Consider the following 24023-nt stretch of genomic DNA (forward strand, 5'->3'; position numbering starts at 1 on the left):
TACTCTGAGATATATATAGATATATATAGATATATATAGATATATATAGATACATATAGATATATTACCAAACAGAGCAGCAGAGCAGATGCAGCTTAAGCAGATTGAAATGAGCATTTCTAATTTTTACATTTTCTGTAAGAACATGTATTGAAATTCCCTATGTAGTTTGAAAGTCTCATGTTGAATTTCAGGTCTTAAGGTTTTATTTAGGAGGGAATTTAAAAAGTGTGTGTGTTATAAACAGAGTACTTTGTGTATTCACCGTGATGCCATAACACTGAAACTCAGGATTCGATGGGAGTGGGGTTTTTTTGCGTATATTTTTTCAGTTCTAAATATTATGCGGAAAAGTACTGATTGTTGTACTTCTTTATAAATCTCATTTCAGTGCAGCTAACTGACTGTAGGTTAAACATTGCCTGTGAGTCTGATGTAAAACAGGATCTTACTAAAATATAGAATCTCTATAAACTTCTAATCAAAGTTTCACAATTTTCTTTTTTAAGCGGATGGGCATTGAAGGAGCCCTATTATCTCAAGCCACCAAACTAGGATCAAGTGAAGCCTTGCTGAATTCTAGGAAAAAGGTTTCACTGGAATCCAGTGGGCTGGAAAGCCAGTTTCAAGAGTCTATTGAACCGGCCTACAGTAGTGATCAGGATGAAAATCTTCAGTCTTCTGCTACAGAACAGATTGATGCTGATGACGAAGAAGAGTCTGAACAGGTAGGAAAAGGAAGGGAAAAAATAAAGTAATTTTTTCCTGGGAAGAATGGAAGAAGGATTAAAATTATATGTAAAATAGCCATTAGGCAGGAATGCGTTGCAAGCATTTACAACTTTCTCTCCTTAGAAACATTTTTATTTAGGCTTCACACAATACTCTCTTGCATTTTAACAGAGAAGATGTAAAAGTAGCCCCTATACAGAGGGAGAAATTCCCACTGCTTGAATGAGATTTTACTTAGTCCTTCACAGTCGTCAAACCTAGTTCTGACAGAAAAGTTTTACCTGTTGCACACAACTGGCTTTTCCTTGCTTCTTTAGCTGATGCCATGAAAAAACCTTTTTAGGCCATATGCAGAGACAGTGCCTTCAAAGCAAGGACTTAAATATTAAGTTAAGATTCAGGCACTGCTCTGTGTGATGGGGTGCTTCTTGATCTGCGAGCATCTGGCAGTAGCTATGAACATGTGAACTTGAATATGAGAAGTTTTGAGTAAGATTTCTGAAAATTAGAGTCTTTATCTGTTACTACAGCATAGATGGTAGTTTTTCCCACTCAGTATGATGTTTCCATACATTGTAGTACCTTTGAAAGACTAAAAGTCCAACTTCAAAATATGGCTGTATTAAAGAATCTAGATTTTCAGTTTATTTGGTTTAGTTGATACTGAGCTCATATCCTTGTGTGGTTCATTTATTTTGTGAATGATCTAAAACCAGTTATTGAAATTCTTTTTGAACCTGACTGTGCATTTCCTCTTTGAAATCACACTATTTGCATTATAAATATTTGACAAAATAGTGTCTTGTACCAGTTTAGTGCAGTGTCTTGTAATTCTCCCTCTTGCCGACATAAGTAAGAATGAAAGAATGAGTAAGCATAAAAGAATACCACCACAAAATGTATACTGTTAGCTTAGTGGTTACTACTAGATGTGGCAAGGACACTTCTACAGGTTTTCTAAGCTCTCAATAATTCTTGTGGCAGTGCTCTGACAACTCATAAGCTGTTTCATCTCCCAGTGTAGATCTCTGACCTATTCTAGCTTGTAATAATTCCTCTGAACTAGACTATACAAAGAGCTGTAGATTTTATTGCCCTTCCCCTGTTTTTTTTCTTTAAAGTCACAGCAAAACTCACTGCAGAAATCAAAAGGGGGAAGAAAAAGACTTAATAGTCAAGCTGCTGAAAATGTTGAAAAACGGAGAAGTCTCAATCTCAATAAATGTGAAATTCAGGTATATAATTATTATTTTTTACTTCTATTTTGCTATGCATCGAAGATATGTCAAAGAAATCTGTTTTCCTGAGGTTGGCAGATACATCCTCTTCTGTTTATGTCATGTATTTATATTCATATCTATGATGAAAGACTCTTCTAACAAGTAACTAACCAAACCCATCAGCATTAACTTAAGACAAAAAGAATTATCTTTCCCTCTCTCTCCCAAACTCTGGCCAGCAATCTCTAAAGCATCCTTTATGCCAGCATTAGTGAGCACGTGGCCTTGCTGTAAATTAGATCTGGATGAAAACTTACACTAAAAAGAAAAAGAAATTTTCAGTGGCATGTGCTATAGAGCATAAGATTCCTTTCTGCTAGGGTTATAGGCAAGGAAAGGGAGGAGAACAAAACTTTTGGCACAAGCTCAGAGTCAGATTAGCTTAATCCAACTGTGAAACTGCAGAGTTAGCATAAAAGGTTTAATCTAACTCCTGCCAAACAAATTTGCCTTTAATTATTCATGCATTAACATAAGCTACTGTCTTGTATTTGAAGTAAGATGTTTTAAACACCAAGAGTGAACTCTGAGCCATGGTAAGGATTAGGAAGCAAAGTAGTCTGGCACTGCCACCTTGGCTCCCTCGCTCTCTGTTGAGAGAGAGCGCTTGCTCTGCCCATCTCTACATAATTCCATGCTGCAGGAAACACTGGTGCTATGGCAGTCCTGTAAAAAGAGGGAATTGCTGTATTGTTACAGGGATTACAGGGATATGCTAATGTTACCTGCAAATTTCAAATCTCCACAGAACTCCAAGGACCCTTCAGATGAAGAGTCCACCCAGCTGAATACTGATCTTCCATTTTCCTGCACGGCTAGACAGCCGCCGTCTCCTAGACAATTCAGCACACCCCAGAGCAACTCTCTGATCATGAATATCCTGGGGGGAAGTACCTCTGTCAGAAACATTTGGACAGACCACCAGATCAGGCAGGCATTGTTTCCCAGCCGGCGCCCACCTTATGAGAACGAAGATGATGAAGACGATTATCAGATGTTTGTACCATCAGCATCTACATCCAACACGAGTTCAGCTCCTGGTGGCGAAAGGAGGGGTTCTTCTGGGCGTCCATGCAGCTGGCACTTGGGACAAGTGCATCAAAACGAGACTCCCAGCCCCACTCGCCACAAAATTGTTAGACGGGCCAGTAGTGCTGGTGAAAGCAACACACGTCCAGCCAGCACCAGGTATAAAACAGGGGAGCATGGTTCTCGAAGGGAAGTGAAGATAGCAGAGGGGAGCAGTAGGAATGCATATCCCGAATCTTCAGAGGAGCTGACCATCGATGATATTGAACATGTTTATGATAATATCAGCTATGAAGACTTAAAGCTGATGGGTCTGACAAGAAGGGAGGAGACACCCCATGGTCCCCAGAGATCTGCTAGAGACTCCCTGTATGAGGCTGAAAGCAAAAGCAGATCAGATTCACCTTCCAAAAAGAGAACATCAAATCAAAAGAGGACCTCCATTCATGCTAGTCAGGAGGAGATACTACTCAGTAAAGAAGCACCAACTTCAAGTTTGGATGAGCTCAGGATTGTTGAAGACAACATCTATGACACCATACTGCTTCCAGAAACATCACTATTGAATTTTAAATGTGACTCCTTAAAATCCTCTAAAAGGAGGAGTTTTTTGGAAAAAGACTTTGCATATTGTGACAATCTACAACATTTTGTTTCTGAGGAGAGCCTCCAGTTCAGTGAAGATGAAAGTCCTTACCATCGTGTTCCCATTGACAATGACTATTTGAGTTTAGTAGATAGCTCCTCCAACTCTGACTCGCTGTCGCATAAGTCTGCCGCAGATAAACTCTCAGAAGAAGTAGATGAGATTTGGAATGACCTGGAGAACTACATCAAGAAAAATGAGGAAAAGACAAGAGACCGTGTCCTTGCAGCCTTTCCTGTTTGTAAAGATGACATGCAGGAAAGGCTGCATGCTGGTAGCACACCTGAACTGAGTAAAGATGTAGAGTACTCGCTGTCTACTCTCTCTCTGCCAGAAACTCCTATTTTCCCTAAAACTGTGAAGCCCAGGGCTGCCACCATAAGTGAGGCTAATCTCAGGCTTGAAGACACTACACCATGCAAGGAGAACTCTTTCATGAGTTTGAACAGATCTTCCTTCTCCAGTGAGATGCCTTTTGTAGATAGTCCATATGAACCTGCCAGTAGTGTTCTGTCCAGCGCACCTGCAGAGGGTGTGGAAAATGACTTGGCTGTTATGGATAAAACAAAGAACAGAGTTTTTATGATGGCAAGGCAGTACAGTCAAAAAATTAAGAAGGCTAACCAGCTTTTGAAAGTTAAAAGTCCAGAGCAGGAACAGCCAGCTAACAGACAACAGAAACTGAAACACAAAGATCTTGCTGCTATTCTGGAGGAGAAGAAACAAGGAGGTCCTGCTATTGGTATGTTAAAAACCTTTCTGTACAGATACATTTCTTTAGTAGCTTTCAGTGAACTTTGTGTTCTGAACTGGAAGATTATGAATTTTCCTCACATCAGTCATTGAGTATCAGGATTGTATTTTCTGTGTTACGACTGAAATGAATTTTCTCAGACAGCTTTAACATGAACAGTCCTTTATATCTCATTTCTTGTTGTGACTTGGTAACTTTGGGAGGAGTGGGGCAGTCTCAGGAAAGAGCAATTCAGCTGAGGCTGGAAGTAGAAATCATGCCTGAAGCACTATTGGACTCTCTACAGAAAAGCAGTTATTTCCTTTAGTAGTGTGATCTTCAGAGTTTGACTAAAGTGTTTTTTCAAGTTGGTTTGCCTTCTCACAAGTCACATACATCTGCTCAGGTGCCATTCAGAATCATACCCATGAGCATAAGGAATGTGGTCAGATAAGAAAGAGCTCATAGCGTTGAATGGCAAAGTCATGGCTATGCAACAACTCTGGGACTATTTTTGTCCATGATCAATTGAAACAAATTGAAGTCGAGGCAGCAGACTCCATGCACTAGGGTGTCATTCTTGCCTTCTTGTGATATTTTTAAAAGTCTCTTATTTAATATCTTATTTACCAGGCCATTTTTAGAATGTTCTTTTCTATTTTAACATGAAACAAGCAGCGTATTATTGGAACCATGTGCTGCATTGTGTCCTGCATGACTGCTCACTGTAGCAAGATATTTTATGCTTCTTTTCCTCAACAAAGTGTACTGAAATGTGACACAAAGGCCTTTCCAGCCTCCATTGTTTCATGTTACTTTGCAGAGGCCAAATTTATTGACACAACTGAAAGCTCTTCTCTACCAATACTAAGTGTTTTGAGGTTTTAAAATTTTAACATGATTAATTGAAATTGATTCCTTCTCTCTGCTAAGTTAATTCTCTCTTCTTTCTAGGTGCCAGAATAGCTGAATATTCCCAGCTTTATGACCAAATTGTCTTCAGAGAGAGTACTCCTAAGGTCCAAAAGGAAGCTGGGGCCACTCCTCAGGAGCCATCAGCTGGGAGGTTTTCCACACCCATGGCCACATCTCCTCCCCATTCCCAGCCTGCCAGTGAGTGCTCAAGAGCAGAAGATTGGCTTTTGCATTCTACGTACAGTAATGGCGAGCTGGCTGACTTCTCTCCATGGCCTGAATCCCAGGACCCAAAGTCCAAGAACTCGTACACAGAGGCTGGTACAAAAAGCAATTCGAAGCAGTTGCCATCAGCTGGCTCAGTGCCTTCCCTTCAGATTTCCAACCGTTTGCATGTCCCAGCGCAGAGGTGGAGCACCATTATAAGCCAACCAAACAAAGAGAACTTGCATCAAGATCGTGTCTATAACTCACTGGGGAGGAGAGTAAGCAATGTAAAACCGCAGGCATACGGCAGGTCACAGTCCTCGTCCTCAATTGTGGTCAACCGGTCTGGAGAATCAATTGTATATAATAATGAAATTGATAAGAAAAGGCTCCATTTGAATAGGAACTTTAGATTCAACAGCCATCAAACTCCAGGAATTGCTTCAGGATGTACAGGGCCGGAGATGAGAAAGCAGATCTCTGAAAACTGTTCAGATATGATTCTGCAGGATTCTCAAAAGGTGCTGAGAGTGAACAGAGCCTCCCCTCTGACAGCACAGATGGCCACTCAGAACTATTTTTTGAATTTCAAAGATTCTGAAGAAGGAGAAGGGGATGATGATGACTACGTTGAAATAAAGTCTGAAGATGAGGGATCTGACTTGGAGACTTCTCAGAACCAAACAAGGAAATCAGATCCTAAACTGCGTAACACAGATGCTGTTCCTTCTGAAACATTCTGTGGCAAAACTGTCTCCTGTACTCCTGCAAAGTCTGCCAGCAGCAAACGTGCACTTACCCCATATCTGACTGCATACAGTGATTCGGATAAACTGAATGATTACCTGTGGAGAGTACCATCTCCTAATCAGCAGAATATTGTCCAGTCTTTAAGGGAAAAGTTTCAGTGTCTCAGTTCAAGTAGCTTTGCTTGATGCTTTCAGTAATTTCTAGCTGTACTGCCTTATCATGACAGAGTATATACTAGGACAATCAGTACTGGCATCATGTATTTCCGTAATATTACAGTATCAGGCATTGTATCACAATAATATTGTAAATAGATGTGAAATGTATCGTTTAAAAAATGGTTTAGAATCCTGGATGTGAAAAAGGCCAAATGCGCACTGTCTGGGGTCTCTATGTAGCACATGTGAACTTCTCATCTCCTACTGAACCTTCACATCTCTTCTTTGTTAGGTGTGATACCCCCTGATTCTTACCATCGAACCAGGTGTGATGCCATTTGATTCTTAAACCATTTTATCACATGGAAACCCTGGTATTTAGACTTTCCAGTTGGTGTCCAGTGTTCTGCATCCAAAATACCTGCGTGATATTACTCTGCTTACATACAGGAGCATTTAGCTGGGCAGCTGCTCCTGTGACTGTCCAGATTTCTGAGCAGGGTTCTGGTTATTACCCCAACAGGCTACATGTGCAATTGCACATGCTTTTTGCACGTTACTTTTGCGTCAGACAGATTCCAAGTGTGTGGGACCAATGCATATGCTACATTATTTTAGAGCAAGCTTCTTACATTTTAAAGAAAACCTAGTCCTAGTACTTGTGCCAGGCTGATAGCTCTGTGTCTGAAGCCGCTTCTACTTTCTGGAACTGCGTAGGAGGCAGAAGATGGGCAGTGGTGTCTTTTGTGTGACACAGTCCTTGCCTGGGGAGTGGTTTTGGCATTAGAAGGGGAGCTGCACTGCTTGTGAAGAGGGCTAGACCAGTTTTGGTACCTCCAGTGATGGTGGCGTTTGTGACATGCAAGCAAAATCTGAGTATCTTGTAGATCAGCATCCAGCGGTCAAAAGCTGCTGTGCAGAGTTGAAGAAGCTGTGTGTTGTATGCAGTGACCTGCTGGGCATTTATTCAAGTCCCAGTGTCAGTAACCCTGCGAGAGAATGAGGCTTGGCCAGATTCTTGGGTGAAATACTAATTGTGGGGCATGTTTGGCCCATAGAGTGGTTTGGTGATAGTGCTGTTTGAGTGACAAGCTGCAGTCCCCAGGGCATGCATCTCCTGTAGCAGGAAGTGACCCTTCCTGACAGAGAGCAGTAAAAGATACATTTTGTAGATCAGTCAGGGCTGACTCTAATCCAATTTATGTACAATAAAAAGTAGCTTAAAAATGAGAATACATTCCATTCTTTTGCAAATAATGTATAGAATAAATGCTGCCATTTAGAGCAAGGACAGGCTTTCCAATACTACGTACTCCCCTTCATCGTCATTGTTGCACAGCTTTGGATTCTGTTACTTGAAAACATTGTACCGAAAGGAAAGCCTAGATACATCTACACTGATCATCTTGTGTCACTGTTGTTCTTTTTTGGTGCTTACATTCTTCAGATTACATGGATAAAGCCAGTACCGAGTTAAACATATCAATAAACAAAGGAATTTCATTGAAATACTATTTTTACTAACCACTTATCACTCCCCTCAGTTACAGAGCACTGTACTTCCAGAACAGCTGATTATTTACAACACTGGTTACCATGAGGAAAACCTGAAGTCATCAGTGTACAGCTAATTACTTGTAGACTAAGATTTGAGGACTTGAATTTATTAGAACCGACTAAATTATTTACCACACCTATCTTGCATTGGCTAGGAGTTGTTATTTTGAGGGCTGGTTGGTCACGGTACTTACTAGCTCATACCACAGGGATACTTGTTACAGTCAGCACACCCCCTGTGATAGGACCCCTATCTATCTAGTAAAATCCGACTGAGAAATAATGTTGTACATATTTAAGACGCCGAGGTGTAGCAGAGCCCATATTTATTTAATATAGCTTGTAAAGTATTGTAAATATGGATAGAAGGTGAATCTGTGGGCGCACATCTAGATTTGTTTAAACGGCTTTAGGAGAATGTTTAACTCGCATCTCATGCAATCAATGGAGTTGGGAGGGAGGGGAAAACAACCAACCAATCAGAAAAAGGGACTTCTACTAGTATTGTAACTTCTCCCAGGGACCATTTCATACTATTTTTAATAAACGTTGAGTATGCAAAAGCTTTGGGTGCTTTTCATTGCGGGGGGCGGCGGAAGGAAGTTATTGGCTTCTACCTGTCGGAGCTGATGTTTGGGGGTGATTTGGACGGGGCTTGTTTCTGGCAAATAAAGCGGAAGCGAAAGCAGGGGAGCGCCGGGGCGGGGAGCGGGGGCGGGCGGCGCTCCATCCCCGCCCGCCCCCTGGCCCCGCTCCCGCCCCTGCCCCTGCCCCGTGCCCGCCGCCGCGGCTGCCGGAGCGCACCGGAGGGATGAGGAGCGCGGCGCTGCGGCGCTGCCTGGCCCCGGCGCTCCCCGCCGCGCCGCCGCCGAGCCGCGGGCTGAGCGGGCCGCACCCCCGGGGCGGCGGCGCGGCGGCGGCCGCCCGGTAAGAGGCGCACGTGGGGAGGCAGCGCCGGCTGATGCAACCGGGGGGTGCGATGGTGTGGGCATGGAGGGAGGAGGGGTGAGGGGGATTTGGGCGATACGCCCTCATTAGGGGCGTCGGGTTGGTTTTTTGAGGTGGGCTTTTTGGGGGACCTCGTAGTAAAATGCCCCTCTTCTCCCAGAACCACTGGCGGGATTTGCTCTGGGTTTTGGTGGTGGCATTTTGAGAGCGAGCAGAGCAGCCGTCATGTGGCGGTGGCTCAGGTGAGGAGGTGCGCAGATGTGTGCCTGGAAAAATGTGTCCCTGGTCGCCCCCTGCCCCTCCCCGTCCCGATTCAGCCTTGGACGGGGTAGTCTGCAACGGCATTAAATTGAACTGGTTATTGGCTTCTCCAAGGGTACGAGCTACCAAAAATCCACTCCAGGCTGTTTTCTTCCGTTTGACTTCCTTGCTGTGGGGGGCAGACAGATGTATTTCAGGGGGTCTCCTCTTTGCCCAGCTGGGTAAGTATCATCTGCACACGCCAAAGAACAGGGGGGAGCTGGCCGCCACTTACCCAGAAATTTTTTCCAGAAAGCATTCCCAGTGCCTGGCTGTCACTGGTTTTTCCAAGAAGCAGTGTGGCAGACAGAGGTGCCTTGTCTCCCTTCTGCCAGTGGTTTTGAAAGGCATCCATGAGACTGGCTGGCCTGCTGCTCTTGGGGCTGGTCTAGCCCATGTTAAGCCATGGCAGCCGCAGCTGCAAAGGCTTCTGCATCTGTCACAGCCCTGGCCGAGGGTATGGAAACGAAGAACCCACCTGACCCAAGAACTGATCTAAGAGCACAAGGTGGTGGTTCTCTGCTGCGCTTCCCATGGTGGGGCTGGACAAGCCTTCTCATGAATTAGCACAGCCTAGCTATAAAGCTTTGGGCATGTCAGAGCAATGCCCCACATAGCTATAAAAAAACTCCAAACCTTTGGCCTGTTAAGGTTTTCTGTAGCTGCCTGCTGAACACCAGCCCTCACAGTTCACATCCAACCATAATTTTGGAGATTAAAAATGTATGTGCCTAAGCATTTCTGTTACGTTGTTGGCTAACATTGGTTTCTGCCGACTAATGTTGGGAGGGTTTATTTTGTTAAAGAATTTGCTTGTTACTGTTGCAGCAGAGTCACCGAGAACGCAAAGAATTCCTTGGCCTCTCTTAAGAGAGAAAACCCTCGACTTAAGCCAACGCTTGCCATTATTCAGGTAAAGCATGTCTGTGCTCACTGACTGTGCGAGATCTCCTTTGGTACCATTACTTGTCTGAAACTTCAGAAGCACACGATGCAGAAAGTAATTTTAATCCTTTTTTTATAAAGAATATTATCTGCTTTATTATAAAACAAAGCAATGGGAGGAGGTAGTTCCACCAGATGGTAGATTGCCCTTCTTCAGGCCTGAAACAGTCACAGCAAAATTCAGACTGTGGGAGAGCTTTGCAAAGGAAGGGAACAGTTTTATCCCTTCTTCCTTTTGCTAACGTAGTCTTCCCCATTGTAAGTATGGATCACTTTTTCTCACAGCTTGTCTAAGTTGATTAACTTAAGAATTGAATTAAAGTAGTGTTCTCAAACCTTTATTTAGCTTGAAGCTTTTTTTGCAATCCTGAACAAAGTGCTTACGTGCCTGAAAACGTGGGCCTCCCTTCACCTCCCACCCCTGAAATAACAATGCCAGGATTAATGAAAGACCCTGTTGCTTCCTGTCAGCCATGTTACCTTTGGGTAGCTGTGGCTTATCACTGTCTTACTGCTCTTATAAGAAGAGGAAAACCACACTGAAAAGTCCCAGTCAGCTTAGAAGAGTCAGTGTGAAATAAGTGCCCTGTGTAAAGTGTCAGCATCCTGTAGAAGTAGCAGCACTTTCTGATGTGAAGGAATCTTGTAGTAATTGAGAACCATTGTTTTACTAATGCTGTGAAGAGCTTTCCATCTCACTGATGGTGCCATTTTTGATAGGCAATCAAAATCAGAGATGAGGATTGCTATCCCTGCAAAGCTGAAAGATGTTTGTCCTTAGATTTCTTAAGGTTTCAAAGCCACAAAACTAGGGATGCTTGTCATTCAGAGTAGACCCAGAGCCATGCAGGCAAAAATGTTATTGTTGTGTTCCTTCAAATGGTGGTATTGGTTTTGAGTGGGCACACATGGAAACTGATTCAGTAGGTTTTAAGTTTAAAACCAGCTGTAAATATTTTTGAAGTACCGATAGTGAATCTAAGTAATGCAGCAACAGCTTTATTTCAGTAGGTCTTCTAGTCAGTCTGTCTGAACAGGCTCTCCCATCTCTTACCCTCCCTAGTAATTGCATTTAATGTTTTCACAAAGCCCTCTAAGGCTAAAGCTTAAGGACTGCTAGAAAAGCAGTGACCTCTCTTCATCCAGTTGCACCATGAGCTGGACTAGGACTGTGATCTACCCCAGCCCAAGGGGTCTAAAGAGGCTTTCTTTCAACCATATTTGTCTGCTGGGTCTGGTTTTCTGCATGACCAAATGCGTGTTTTATGCTGGCACGATGGAAGGGATGTCCCTGTTTACCCCACTTGGTTTGTTTTGCATCAGGAGGTGGCTGTAGGAACATGTGGCCTAGATCCTTCTGGGTGAAATTCACCCAAGCTGTGTTCTCCAGCTGTCAGTCACTCTAGCTCTGGTCTAGTTGTGAGGAGTGAAGCAGAGCCCACTTTAAATGTTTATCTTTTGGTACAAAGAAAACTTGCTTTGGTCTACAAATGTTCATGTGATGCACTGCTCTACCAGTAGTGTGGGCAGAGCCTTAAGATTTGTGCTGCTCCCCATGTGCCACATCTGCCCAGAGGAGCAGAGGGAGGGCAGTGAAATTATCTCCTTTGCCAGCCACTCTTGAGTAACAGTGGGCAGCATGACAGGGCAGCTGTGGGAATGAGGAGTTGCAGACTGAACCTGCAGTGGAATGATTTTAGGACTGTCCTTTTCCTCTTGAGACAACTGAACCTGAAATGATGCTGAAATTGATACCTGTGTTGCTTATTATCTGTGTTGAGCCTTGGTTAGAACTTTGCAACAGCAAAAAATGAGTGGTGGATGCTTCTTAATTTTTTTGAAGCTGAAAACTAAAGTAAGGCATCAGGATTGTGCTTAGCAGTGGAGCTGTTGCCCTGCAAAGCTCAGCAAAGCACCACTGGCTCCCCTGCACCTCCTGTCCTGCCCTTGCACCCTGCCAGCTCATGTACTGAGCTCTGGCCTCACCTGTGCTGCTCGGTGGGTTTTGATAGGAACCGGTTCAGGGCAGGGACTTTCTGCACTCATACAAGGTAAGTGTTCACCTGCCAGTGCTGCAGCAGCAGGGACACTACAGGGGACAGTGTGGTACCACCAGTTGCTCCATCCCAGTTAAACCTCTCAAGCAGTTGGTGTGGGGGTACAGTCCCACATTTACTGGCATAGGGGAGCAGCTGCTGAGCTGTCCTTAGACCTGTCTCTTCTTCCCTCAGCACAGTGTGAGCTCTGCACGGTGTCCTCGGTGCAGCAGCCTCTGTGCTGCCACTCACCACCAGCTGCCAGATTTGGGGAGTGGGATGCCCGAATGCTGGCAATGCAGGGAGGGAGGTGGAGGATAGAGGGCAAGCCCTCCTTCCCTAACAGGTGTTGCCCCTCTCCGTGAAGCCTGTCCTTTTAAATGCTCTTTTTATCACTGTTAGGCATCTTGAACTATCTGGGATTAACAGGGATGGCCTGTTTCTTTCTTAGAATTGCTTTTTATTAGTTTGAATACCTTTAGACACAGACATTGTCACTACGTTTCTTGCATAGACGTGCATTAGTGTACTCATATTTTTAAATGTATTATTTTAAAACTCAGTTTCTGTTTTGTTCCCCAAGGCACATAATGACCATTTGATTCAAGAAGCAAACAAGAACTTTGCCAAAGAGGTAAGCTTTAGCTGATGCATGTGTTAATAATCATGAGCTACTTGCCTTTGATAATTTTAAGTCTTTTCTTTGAACAGGTTGGTCTGCGTGTTATTCACGTCTGTCTTCCTGAAGGCAGCACCAAGGATGAGGTAACTGAAGTACCTGAAGGAGTCTTCCTTTTTAGCTTTTGTCAAAAACTTGTATTTATTGCTGACATTCATTATATTTTGACTGACCACGTAACTCAAATTATGTTGCAGTGGGGATACTGCAACACGCATATATCAAACCAGGAGTCCCGTGGAAAGGAAATATATATGGACAGACAGATTCTTGATAGCTGTTTCAGAGATGTTTATTTCTCCAGCCGCATGGCCGGAGCTCTGCCCAGGAACTGTTCCAGTCACAGGACCAAGGGTCCTTCTGCCCGTGCAGGGAACACAAACCAACCAATGGGAACGAGGCTGAGCAGGGGCAGGGAAGCCCCGTGTCTGTGCCCTCAGGGCCCCTCTCCCAGGGCTACACGGCAGGGGAGGGACCCCAACAAAATTAGGGTTAGGATCGCCTTGGTTTAAATAGCAAATACTATCCCATTACTGGCAAGAATGAGAAAAAAGAGAATTAATGGGCATGTCTGCTGTTCCCTGGCAAGCTGGGGCAGAATCAATAGAGTAATGTTTTGGTTTTGTGCTTGGTGTTTAACCTCATACCAGCTCAGGTATCCTGTTTCCCACAGTCGCTCTTGTGACTGTACCTGATTCTTGCCCAAGTTATTCAGCAAAATTAAAGATTATATGATTATATGGGGAAGGGAGGGGGGAAGGAGAGGGGGATGTTGAATTTGTCTATTGATCTTTTAATGTTTAAATTATGTATTAAAAAACAAATATCCACCCCCAAATCACTAGAGGCCTGAATTCTTTACCTTGTTGAAGCCACAGCACTTAATATCAATTGTGTTTTAAATATAGAAAACCATGTGAAAGTTGAACCAGTGAAGGAATGTATAGTAAAAGATGACACTGTTCCCAGCTGGCCTCCTTGTGCTTGGCAAGTTTGATAATCCTTCAGGCTTGTGAGTTCTGTGTACTGCTTTGTTTTCCAGTACACTTTGTTCTTAAAATGTTGCTGCCTTGCAGTGTAATCTCAAGAACTGCTTCCAGATACATTGAAAGGAACTTACTGTGAAGTTTTGTAGATTATGGATAGTCAGCTACCCATTGAAGAAGAGTGGGCTTTTGAAATGAAAAACAAATACACTTTCTTGTTGGTAAATGCGTTTTATCTGTTGAGTAACACAGCAGAAAATAGGTAAAATACAGCGACTATGCAGCAGTAGTTGCTGTTACCTTTAAGCAGTATCTTAGAAAGTGGTTGAGCTGTGTATTTAAAGAGAAAATTGGGGTATTTCTGTTATTTGAAGGAAATTACTTCCAATAAAATTCATCATGGTTTGCTTACTCTCTTGCTTACTATGACAAAGTTTTTTACAGCTGCTAAAATCCACATCTCAGTTGTGTTCCCTGGTGTGGGAAGGTGGGAGGGATTTCAATACCATGTACATTTGGGTTTTGCCATAACTTCCTCTGTACAATAAAGGCAAGTTAATACTACACTGCCTTACCCTGCATGAGTTATAAGTATTTTAAATGCCGTGATGATGGAAAGCTGAATTTAAGTCGGATGCAATTAAAATGGAAAACTGAATTATTTTCCCAGGAGGCAGAAATACAGCTTTGAGTTTTAATTGCTCTGTAGGCCCCCAGCATTTTGTAGCATATCAAGATTTTTTTAAGAAAAATGTGCATGTTTTCATGTCCGTATTGTGGTATGTACAGTTATCCTTTCTATTGCAATGTGTACCAGTCCTGTTGCTGTCAAATGCCACAGGACCTTAGTAGATATGCTTGTTTTTGCCTCAGGAGTCAGGAAACTAAAGAGGCATTTCTGTACCAGTGACATGCTTGTATAATCTGTGTTTAGCATGAAAGTAGTACGTTCTCTTGGCTCAGAGTTGCAGCTAATCTAACTCCTGCCTAATTCCCCTAGCTTAATGTTGATTGGATATCAAATGTGTGGGTAATAGAGTTCACAATTATACTGAATAGTTTACAAGAAAAGCATTTTAAGAAGGCATGGTATTAGTTAAGGAAAAAAAACCCTACTTGTAATCCTTTTCTGTTAGATATTAATCCAATTCAATTATAAAGCTTTGTGATGCTTGCACACGGATTTTATTTACATGATGGGAAGACATGCTTGCATGACATTTCTCACCTAAGAAAACTTCAACGTGTTTTGTTCCATTGTATTCTTTCTGGTCACAGCAGAATAGCATGGATCAGCATTACACTTTAGAGAGGAAGTAATCAAGGGTACGTAGTACAGTCTCAGGTGTTGAATATGACCAATTATAAACCACTTGAACTTGCATCTGGTTCAGTACTTGAAATTCATAAATTTTTCTGCAGTGCCTTTTCAACATAATAATTCTTCACAAGACAATTGTCAGCTCTTAGGATCAGGTGTTTTGAGAAAGAAAATTGGTAACCATATATGCTGGTTTAATAAAATGAGTTTTTTCTTGTACAATTGTTTTTTCAAGTGTTACAGCTTTTTGTTCATGTTCTGTGTTGGGACGTGATCTGGTCCTATTTTGAACTATGTATTACCTCAGGCATCTTGTTTCTAAAAGCATCTTCTGAAGCCATTGCAGTGGCAAGCTTTTGCTGAGGTTTGGAATGGTGAAACACAAACTGCTTTTGGCAGCTTAATGTCACATAATACTTGTTTACTTTGCAAGATGTTTAGCATGGAGTCAGGGTGGCTTAATTTGGTAAGCCATGGAAATATAAACTGCGTAGAGCAGGTTATTGCTTTTTCATTTAGAATTTGCAGTAATAAGCAAGGGAAGCCAAGGTGGCCATAAAGTAATTGAAAAAAAATTACAGGTTTTACCCCATTCTAATCAGATTCTCCTTTTATCTGTTGTTCTGATCTTTAATGCTTTTTATTAACTTCCTAGATTGTCAGTGAAATCTTGAGACTTAATGAGGATCCTAACGTGCAGGGCCTTGCTCTTGACCTCCCAGAAAGCTTATATAGCAGTAAGGTATTAAACGCTGTGAAACCAGAGAAGGATGTGGATGGGTAAGTGGAGTACCGAGAAAAAATATTAGCAGACACAAGCCTGATGGCTCTGTAAAATCAATTTGACCCTGTGCTTTTCATTAATGGATTCCTCAGTCAATGTGTCTGGCTGTGCTATTGAGCAGTGATAAAAGATGCCTCTGAATCAATGAGAAGTCTTTCACTCAAGTAGTTTTGGTCATTATCTTTTTATTTTTTACGTAATGTATATTCAGGGCATAGTCTTTTCAAAGAAGTAAAAAACGAAGACTTGATTTACTGGTGATACTTAAGGTATTTCAGTACTTCAGTAATATAAGTGGTAGTCACAAAGTACTGAATTTTCACAAGAAGGATCGATGGAAAAATTGCAGAGAAGGTTTTAACTTCCTTACAGCACTCTCTCATGGTGAGAGAGTAGGCTATAATAGTTTGGACCCATTAGCACAGATTTCCAATCAGTGTTGAGTTGTACTGCTCTCTGAAGAGACCACTGGTGTAATTTAGGTTTGTGAGTTACCATTTTGCTGCTCTTGCAGCCTTCCTGCTCTTACCTGCAGGCCATTACCATTTTTTTTTTTTAATCCCACTCTCTCTCTTTTTTTTTTTCATGTCAGGAAAAAAATCTAAAAATCCTTCAAATTAGTTAACTTTCCACTATGTGGAGTACTGAGATTGCTGGAGAATGGAAAATTGGAGCATCCTTGTGTATGAGAGAGAATGGAGTGCAGTGTGGAAATATCTGGGTTACCCCCTCCTAAACCAGCCTGAGCCCAGCAGGATGTGTTGCCTCTGGCTTGGCTCTGGCAGCACTGGCCTGGTCTCACTGCAGCCAATGAAGTGTTTTGGCCCAATGTGCTGTGCCCAGTCATGATAAGTAAAGAGCTGCCTGTGTATCGTGGGATGGTGTTACTCATTCTAACTCACAGGTCCCTTTCCTGGCCTCTCTTGAGGCTCAGTGTTTGTCTGTCTGGGTTGTGGGATGGTACGAATTAGCTGCAGTACATGACTATCAAAGGATTTGCTTTTGTGAGAGATGTTTGCTCTTGGGATTACCTCTTAGCCATGTTACAAGCATTGCTGGGGATTTATGTTACACAAACTCTTTTTTTTGTTAAATTGCCATATTTTTCCACTGCAGATTATCCAGTGTAAACCTGGGATGCTTGGTACATGGTGATGTCAATGACTGTCTAGTTCCTCCTACAGCGTGTGCTGTGATGGAGCTTCTTGAAGATATAGGTGAGTCCTTCTATATCATAATCATTACATTAATTTTAGCCTAACTATTTTACTCAGTTTTAATCCTCACTGGGAGTCAAATATAATCTGACCTTGTTTTGTTTTCTATTTTGCGTTGCGTTCCCACCTGACATATATTTGTCTCCTGCTATTGAGGAACCTCAGTGACATCTGAATGCTGTATTTGCAGAAACAGGTCTCAGGCTTACAGGTTTTGGATATTAGGCAGGGGCTAGCTGCCATCAGCAGATTTAATTTCACTGAAGACACACAAGACATGTGAGTCTTCCAAACAAAAAATACATACATCACTTGGGGATTTCACTTGACTGTTTTGATTAGTGTGAGCAGTTGGAGAAACCCAGGTTTGCCTGTAAATTGCTGCTGAGCAGATCTTCTGGTTTGGATTGTGTCGTGTCAATGCTGACACTGGCAGATTCAAACAAGTTGGTTTACTGTGTGTGGAGACACTGTTAGTTTAAGGCAGCATTTCAGAAGTTGTCTCTCTTACAGTGATTAATAATTGTTGAAACAAGGATTTCTGTTGCAGAACTGTAAACAGAAGGTTAAATGTACTTAGTAACAAATGTGAATGAAAAGATTTGTGCAAAATACCAGAAAGCTAGAAGAACAGTATTTGCTTACTAGAAATTAGTCACCAGGAAACTACTTAAGACGTGTGGTTGTTGTCACTGCACAGGCTCCAGAAGAGCTGCCCGTGCTGGCACAGCTGCTGTGGCTGTGCAAGCACACGGCGCTGTCCCTGTGAGCCCCTTTGCTGCCCCTTCTGGAGTGCTGCAGCAGTGGGTGGCCTGGGGCGAGGTCTGCGTAGCTGCTGGTGCTTGTGCCCTGCACTGGGGGCGGCTGAATGACTTCCCTTGTGTCGCACAGGTGGGAAGACGGTGCTGCTGGTGGGAGCGCGCGGGGCGCAGGGTGCTGCCCTGCAGAGCGTGCTGCAGCGCGAGGGAGCCGCCGTCCTCAGCTGCCCCTGGAGAGCCCCACAGCTGCAGAGTGAGGTGAGCACTCTTCTGTCTGCCCAGGCTCATTGTGCATCCCCACTATCTGCTCATCCCTGTCAGCTGTCCACCTGACAATCCTGCCCTGGCTGCTATTCCCAAGAGGCCACCTTTCCAAGACGGAGACTTGTCATTGCAGTCACAGGTGGCTACAGGGGTTGCCGGTAGCCAGTGTGGGTCAGGGTCTTTTCTCCTTCCTGCTTGCTCAGAAATGGTGCAAACACTGGTCTCTACCAGAATATTACATGTAACAGCAGCTGCTCTTACTTCATTATTTTACACCAAGAGCTGTGAGAGAAGGAATCCAACAAACAAATGTTTCAGCTCTCGCTTTCGCTTTCTATCTGTGCAAGAGAAATGCCCCCTTTTTTTCTCATCCTGTGATACTGTCATCTGCATGAAACTATTTTTACTGGATTTATGTCCTAAAGGTTGCAAGTGCTGCTGCTCTGGGGACAAAGAAGTTCCCAATCTTTATCTTTGAAGAGAACTGTAAAAGGATTCAAAGAAATTCAGGAGCCTTAAATCAAAGGATTTGCACGGCCTCCCTGGCTGCTTTTTGCAGAGCTTTTAGACACAACTTAGAAGTTGGTATAACTTCCTGTCAAACGTAGCAGTTTATTCCTTAGTCCCAAATTTCACACATTGCTCCAGCTGGGGTTGCATTGTCCTCGGGGCATGTGCAGCAGGGTCCAGACTCTGGCTGTAGGAGCTCACTGTGCTCCAGGGCCTGGCTGCCGGTCAGGGTGAGGTGCCGGGGACAGCTCTTGTGTTGGACAGCCACAGGGTGGCAGCCAAGGCAAAATGATGGTGTCCAACCTCCGGGCTTTGGAGGCGCGGACAGGAGGAGGAAATAAATTCGAGCAGCTGTGATAGAAAGCTCTCTGGCAGGCCCGTGTTTTCACAGCTGCGGATGTTTTTGTCAGGCTTGTCTCAGCTCTGGGCTTTTAAGTGACTGACAGCACTTAGGAAACATATGGCTCTCTGGGAGATGGAGTGCTGTGAACTTGATTCTTGCCATGTCTCATTCCTCAGTTATTTCTCATTGCTTGGGGTTGTGCTAGAGGACTGCTCTCAGCTGGATGGGCTGGGTGACAGGGTGGCCAGAGGTGTTTCCACTGGTTCACAGCAAAAAATTTGTGTTGGGCCCAGAGCTGCTTGTGCAGCGCTGTCAATAGCTGGAGAGAATTCTGTTTCCTTCCATCCAGGTGCTTTCTCATAATCGTGCTTTGCTTTTTGGCATTCCCCATAGCTTTCTTGGAGCAGGTCACTGATGGGAAACAGAATGGGAGGCCTAAGTTTGAGGTTTTATGCACCTCAGTTTTAACTTTTGGCAGTAAAAGAGTTTGTACTTTGCCTGCGGGACTAATGTGCAGAGCCCAGTGGAAACCTACCTTCCTCTTCCTCACCTGTGAGCCTGGAGCCGCGTGTCTCCAATAATCCCAGAGCACTGCTGAACCTGTCTGGATGTCACTCTGATAGTTAACTCTAGCTCCTTGATAAAATCTAATGCATGCAGGAAAAACTATCCTGTTTCATATTCCCAGAAGCTGGAGAGTGAGAAACTGAGCACAAGTTTCTTGCCAAGCAACGAGGTACTGCTGTCTTGTGGCAGTCTGTATTTGAACTACAATGTTTTTAGATAACATGATTATAGAATTTATATTCTTCTGCTTGTTTAAAATGCTGATTAAGTAAAAACAGCTTAAACGTTCACCAGGTTTCTTCTCTTGATTTTTAAATTTGAATTTCAAGTAAGGAAATGTGTTAGTCAATGTTGAGGTTTTTCAAAGGCTTGAAAGAATCAATTCATGTTTTGTTTTTCCTGCACAACACAGTAACTTTTCCTTTCTCTGAATGTGACAGCTGTACAGTGGCAGTTTGTGTGCTGTTGTTTGGAAGTATAACCTGGGGTAGCGTAATCACTTATGAAGTGAGGGATAAACTTACGAAGAGTATGATCTTTTCACTGGGATGCATTTGTTTTGCAATATATAACAGGAAAGGAGAATTTTATCTTGAGGGTTGTAATGGGATAGCAAGCATAGTCCCAGAAGTGATGTTCTTGCAAAGGGGTGCTTACAGCTTCCTCTATGACCGGACAGAACCTATCAGCTGGCCAGTTTGAATATGGACAACTCTTTAAGCTGCTTAAAGTTGTGACCACCTCTGTGATACACTCTTAAGAACAGAAACTCCGAGGCAGAGCTGCTCTCTCTCATTTCCGGCACTGGCACAGGTGGCTGCGGGCCCCATGTGGGGTCCCGTGGGCCCGGACCAGGCCCTGCTCGGGCCAGGCTGGGCTGGGCCATGGCCATCCTGGAGCCGATGGGCCCTGTTCCAGCCGTGGAACCCCCCCACAGTCCTGCTGTGGGCAGCCAGAGCAGCTCAGCTCCCCCCCTCCCCACTGCGATAAGCGACAGTCCAGCTGCAAGGCCTAGGTGAGATGAACCCTTTTAGTGCTGTGAAGAGCTGAAACCCTGAGGGAAGAGAAAGAGGAGGTGCTTAAAGCTGAAATTCTGTTGTGAAGCTATGATATATCAGAGTATCCTGTTGTAATTTCATTAAGGTATGGGGGGTGGAGCATTCAACTTGTGAGCAAAAGCACCTGCGCTGAGATAGGCAGATGCTGACGCAGCCGTAATTTCATGAGAAGTTTGGACAGGGAGAGATGGAAGCGATGAGGACTTTTGCTCCAAATGGGAAAGGAGAAAACCTCAGTTCCTAGAGATGCTCCCAGAGATAGTCCTAAAGACGAAGATGAGGGAGACCCTTTGCTCCCAGGGAAGGAGAAGGGCCTCTGTTCTTAGAGATGAAATGCTCCCACAGACGGGTGAAGAGAACATTTGTTTCTGAACAGCTCAACCTTAAAATTGTACCCCAAAAACCTTCAAGAGTGGACCCTCAAAAGCAGTTGTGGGAAAAGCTGCAAGCTGGGGGGAAGGGACTCACATGCGAGCAGAGAGACTCCTCTTCCTAAATGAACTGAACAAAGTTATTTGGAAGTGGGTGGCTGTCTCGTTGTGATAATGTTTTCATAGCATGAACAAGAGAGACTCCTCTTCCTAAATGGACTGAACAAGGTTGTTATGGAAGTGATAAACAGACTGAACATCTCAAGGGCTGTCTTTTTACATTGTCAGTGGGAGAAGGGAGGAAGGTGAGGGGAGAAGGAGAGTTCTGAAGATGTGGTATGGTTTTTTTTTTCTTCTTTTAGGTCTGTTAATAAACTTCTTTATAGTCTTTCAAGATTGGTGCCTGCTTTGCGTTTCTCCTAATTCTTACCTCACAGAAGATAAACAGTAACGAGTATCTTGGACCAAACCACTACACTAAATTGGTGTTTCCTCCTGGTTACAAACCCAACCCGCTACAGGGTAGGGGAATGTTACTTGTCGTAAGCCAATGGCCAGACCTATTTGCATTGAAGCACTAACCCTGATGTTAATGATGTAATGCCTTTCTTAGGTGGTTACTACATTACCTTAGACTAGCTCTGCTGATTCATTCTCCTTTTTAAAAAGGACAGCATAACGACAAGTGTTTTCTTTAGAAATTCTTTTAATTTAAATGAGTTACACAACACTAAGGTTGTAGGTTTTTTTGGGTAAGGTTTTGTATTGCTATGGACTTGTTATTGCTTCTTTTACTCATGCACTTTTGCAAAAATATTTTGAAAATGATCAAGAGGAAGACATGTTTTAGTCCACCTTAGGAGAAGTCTAATACAGGGGTAGCTCTCCTAAAAATCAGCATAATGACATCTACCATCTGACTTAGTGTGCTCCTTTAAAGCAAGTCTGTTCTGTCTTATGGCAGGGAAAGGGAATAAAATAAATAATGGTACATTTTTATTTCATTGCTTTGATCTGAGATAATGGACACAGTTTCAATGTTCTTTTCCCTCCCCACTTCATGTTTTGTTAAGTGGAGTAGATTGTTAATATTTCTTTTTGTTCCATTTTGAATTTGCTTGACTTCATTTCTTACAAATAATCATCACGGCACAGCTGAGCCACGTCCTTCAGAACTCTTGAGCTTTCTGGGTTTTCAAATAATTCACAAATAAAAGAAAGCATTTTAGAAGGTTCTGGCACATCTGTGCAAAGTTGCCATGAAGAAACATTGTTCTTTTTGCAATGATATGTTCAATGTAAAAGAAATTACAAAGTGAGAGATAAAGACATAAGCATCTTGGAGGAAATACTTATGATGTTATCGTTCTGTTAAGCTTTGTGTAGATAACTCTTCAAAGCACATTCACTGCATTGTGCCTGAAGAATGACCTAGTGACATACTTTTAGGAACATCTCCCTTGTAATTTTAAAATGGGACTCCCCAAAAGTCAATTCAGTATTGCATGTGAAGAATGGGAGCTGATGTGTTTAATCCTGTATTACATCAGAATTATGCTTTCTAGTTTGAAAGGAGGTTGTCAAGTAGATTAGTATTGAAAAAAACAGATTATTTTCTTGCCAAAACATGGGTAATACCTAATTCTGTCAGAAAACAGAATTTAGTTTCAGTCATCTAAATTCAGTCAGTCATTATTTCAGCACATCATCTTTAATGTAGTCTGTGTGTGAACCACATCATGCCTGTTTTAAGAGAGCTGCTATCCTACAATCTTATTGTAAAAGAAGTGAGAATTGGTCTATCTAGGTATAATTAGGAATAGAAAAGTTGTTTGCAAAAGCGAGGTTAAGAAGTGTGAGAGTGGTTCAGCTGGAGTGCTGAATGGGAGTTTCCTTTTCAGTTTGGAAAAGAACTTTTGGCCACAGTGTGCTTTTCCTTAGAGCTGACACTTGAGCTTCAAACTCTTAGACATCTCTTAACCATTTGCTGTCCTAGTTTTGTTGTCTTGGTAAGACCAAGAGTCTTGTTACAGGCAGAAAAATACATTTTGTGTTGTAAGCATGAAAGAACAGAGAGCAGGTACACGGATCCCATAAGGGGAGAGGAGAGGGAAGCTCCATGAGAGTTTCTAATGATGATGATGATGTAGACAAAGTAATTCCACTTCAACATTTTGTGTACATCATCTCTGTTCCTTGTAATTTTGAAATGTATCCCCCTGTCTGTAAGCTAGAGAAGCAGTTGCTAAAGCATGGATCATAGTGGCAGGCTTGAGTCCACAGCAGAGATGTGGGCTTGATTTTCACTGTGTAGGGCAAGTGCATTCAGGATGATGTGGCAGGGAAAGCTGGAAGAAACAACATAATTAGTACTTGCGTTGGTGGAAGAAGTACCTGAAACTAGTCATTGACTTAAAAAATTTTCAAGATTTCAGAAACTAATTAGAATTGCTGTGATTGAAGTAGAACCTGATCTGTAAACTGATGTGCATAAAGACTTTTTTCATAAAGAGATTTGTGAAAAATCTTTTAATCAGATTCCTATTCCTCATCCCATCTCTTCAATTTTGTATTGCCTAGCTTCATACCCAGGACTCTGAGGGCTTTTACATTTCAATTATTAATTTTAATTTTTATTTTGTTTAATCATGCATTTAAAAATGGCTTTTTTAGCAGTCCATTTTAACTATGGGAAAATGTAAATTTTATGCAGACTCCACAGCAAAATGAAGTTTCAGTTATCTGTAATGTACAGCTACTTTGTGCCATTATCATTTAATACTTGGCTCGAAAGTCAGTATTGTTGTTTTAACATTTAGTGTTCTGTCTTGGGAATGGGTGGTGCTTCTTAATCTGCTTCAATTTAGATCTTGGTGGAGAAGATCATATTTTGTTATGAGGTAAGGTTTCAGATTATTTATTGGCACAG

The 24023-nt window shown here is 42.8% G+C and overlaps 2 protein-coding genes across 9 annotated transcripts in view; both read left to right on the plus strand.

The window, feature by feature from the left end:
• PLEKHG1 (pleckstrin homology and RhoGEF domain containing G1) overlaps positions 1 to 8570 on the plus strand; it is a 127823-nt gene extending 119253 nt beyond the window's left edge. For 6 of the 8 annotated variants that reach the window (XM_048297728.1, XM_048297736.1, XM_048297735.1 and 3 more), the window contains 4 exons: positions 510 to 728; positions 1854 to 1967; positions 2761 to 4429; positions 5375 to 8570. In XM_048297728.1, coding sequence (XP_048153685.1) covers positions 510 to 728; positions 1854 to 1967; positions 2761 to 4429; positions 5375 to 6477 — 3105 coding nt within the window. In that variant the 3' untranslated portion in view covers positions 6478 to 8570. The remainder of the gene's footprint in view (positions 1 to 509; positions 729 to 1853; positions 1968 to 2760; positions 4430 to 5374) is intronic. The other 2 variants (XM_048297729.1, XM_048297730.1) reach the window with 2 other exon arrangements.
• Positions 8571 to 8808: 238 nt separating this feature from the next.
• The window catches only part of MTHFD1L (methylenetetrahydrofolate dehydrogenase (NADP+ dependent) 1 like), a 148801-nt gene continuing 133586 nt past the window's right edge, over positions 8809 to 24023 (plus strand). The window contains exons 1-7 of the mRNA XM_048298471.1: positions 8809 to 8934; positions 10084 to 10168; positions 12820 to 12870; positions 12948 to 13001; positions 15878 to 16002; positions 17123 to 17223; positions 18115 to 18239. Of these exons, the coding sequence (XP_048154428.1) occupies positions 8819 to 8934; positions 10084 to 10168; positions 12820 to 12870; positions 12948 to 13001; positions 15878 to 16002; positions 17123 to 17223; positions 18115 to 18239 (657 nt within the window). The 5' untranslated portion in view covers positions 8809 to 8818. The remainder of the gene's footprint in view (positions 8935 to 10083; positions 10169 to 12819; positions 12871 to 12947; positions 13002 to 15877; positions 16003 to 17122; positions 17224 to 18114; positions 18240 to 24023) is intronic.

This window comes from Corvus hawaiiensis, chromosome 3 (assembly GCF_020740725.1).
Source record: "Corvus hawaiiensis isolate bCorHaw1 chromosome 3, bCorHaw1.pri.cur, whole genome shotgun sequence".
NCBI classification, from domain to species: domain Eukaryota; kingdom Metazoa; phylum Chordata; class Aves; order Passeriformes; family Corvidae; genus Corvus; species Corvus hawaiiensis.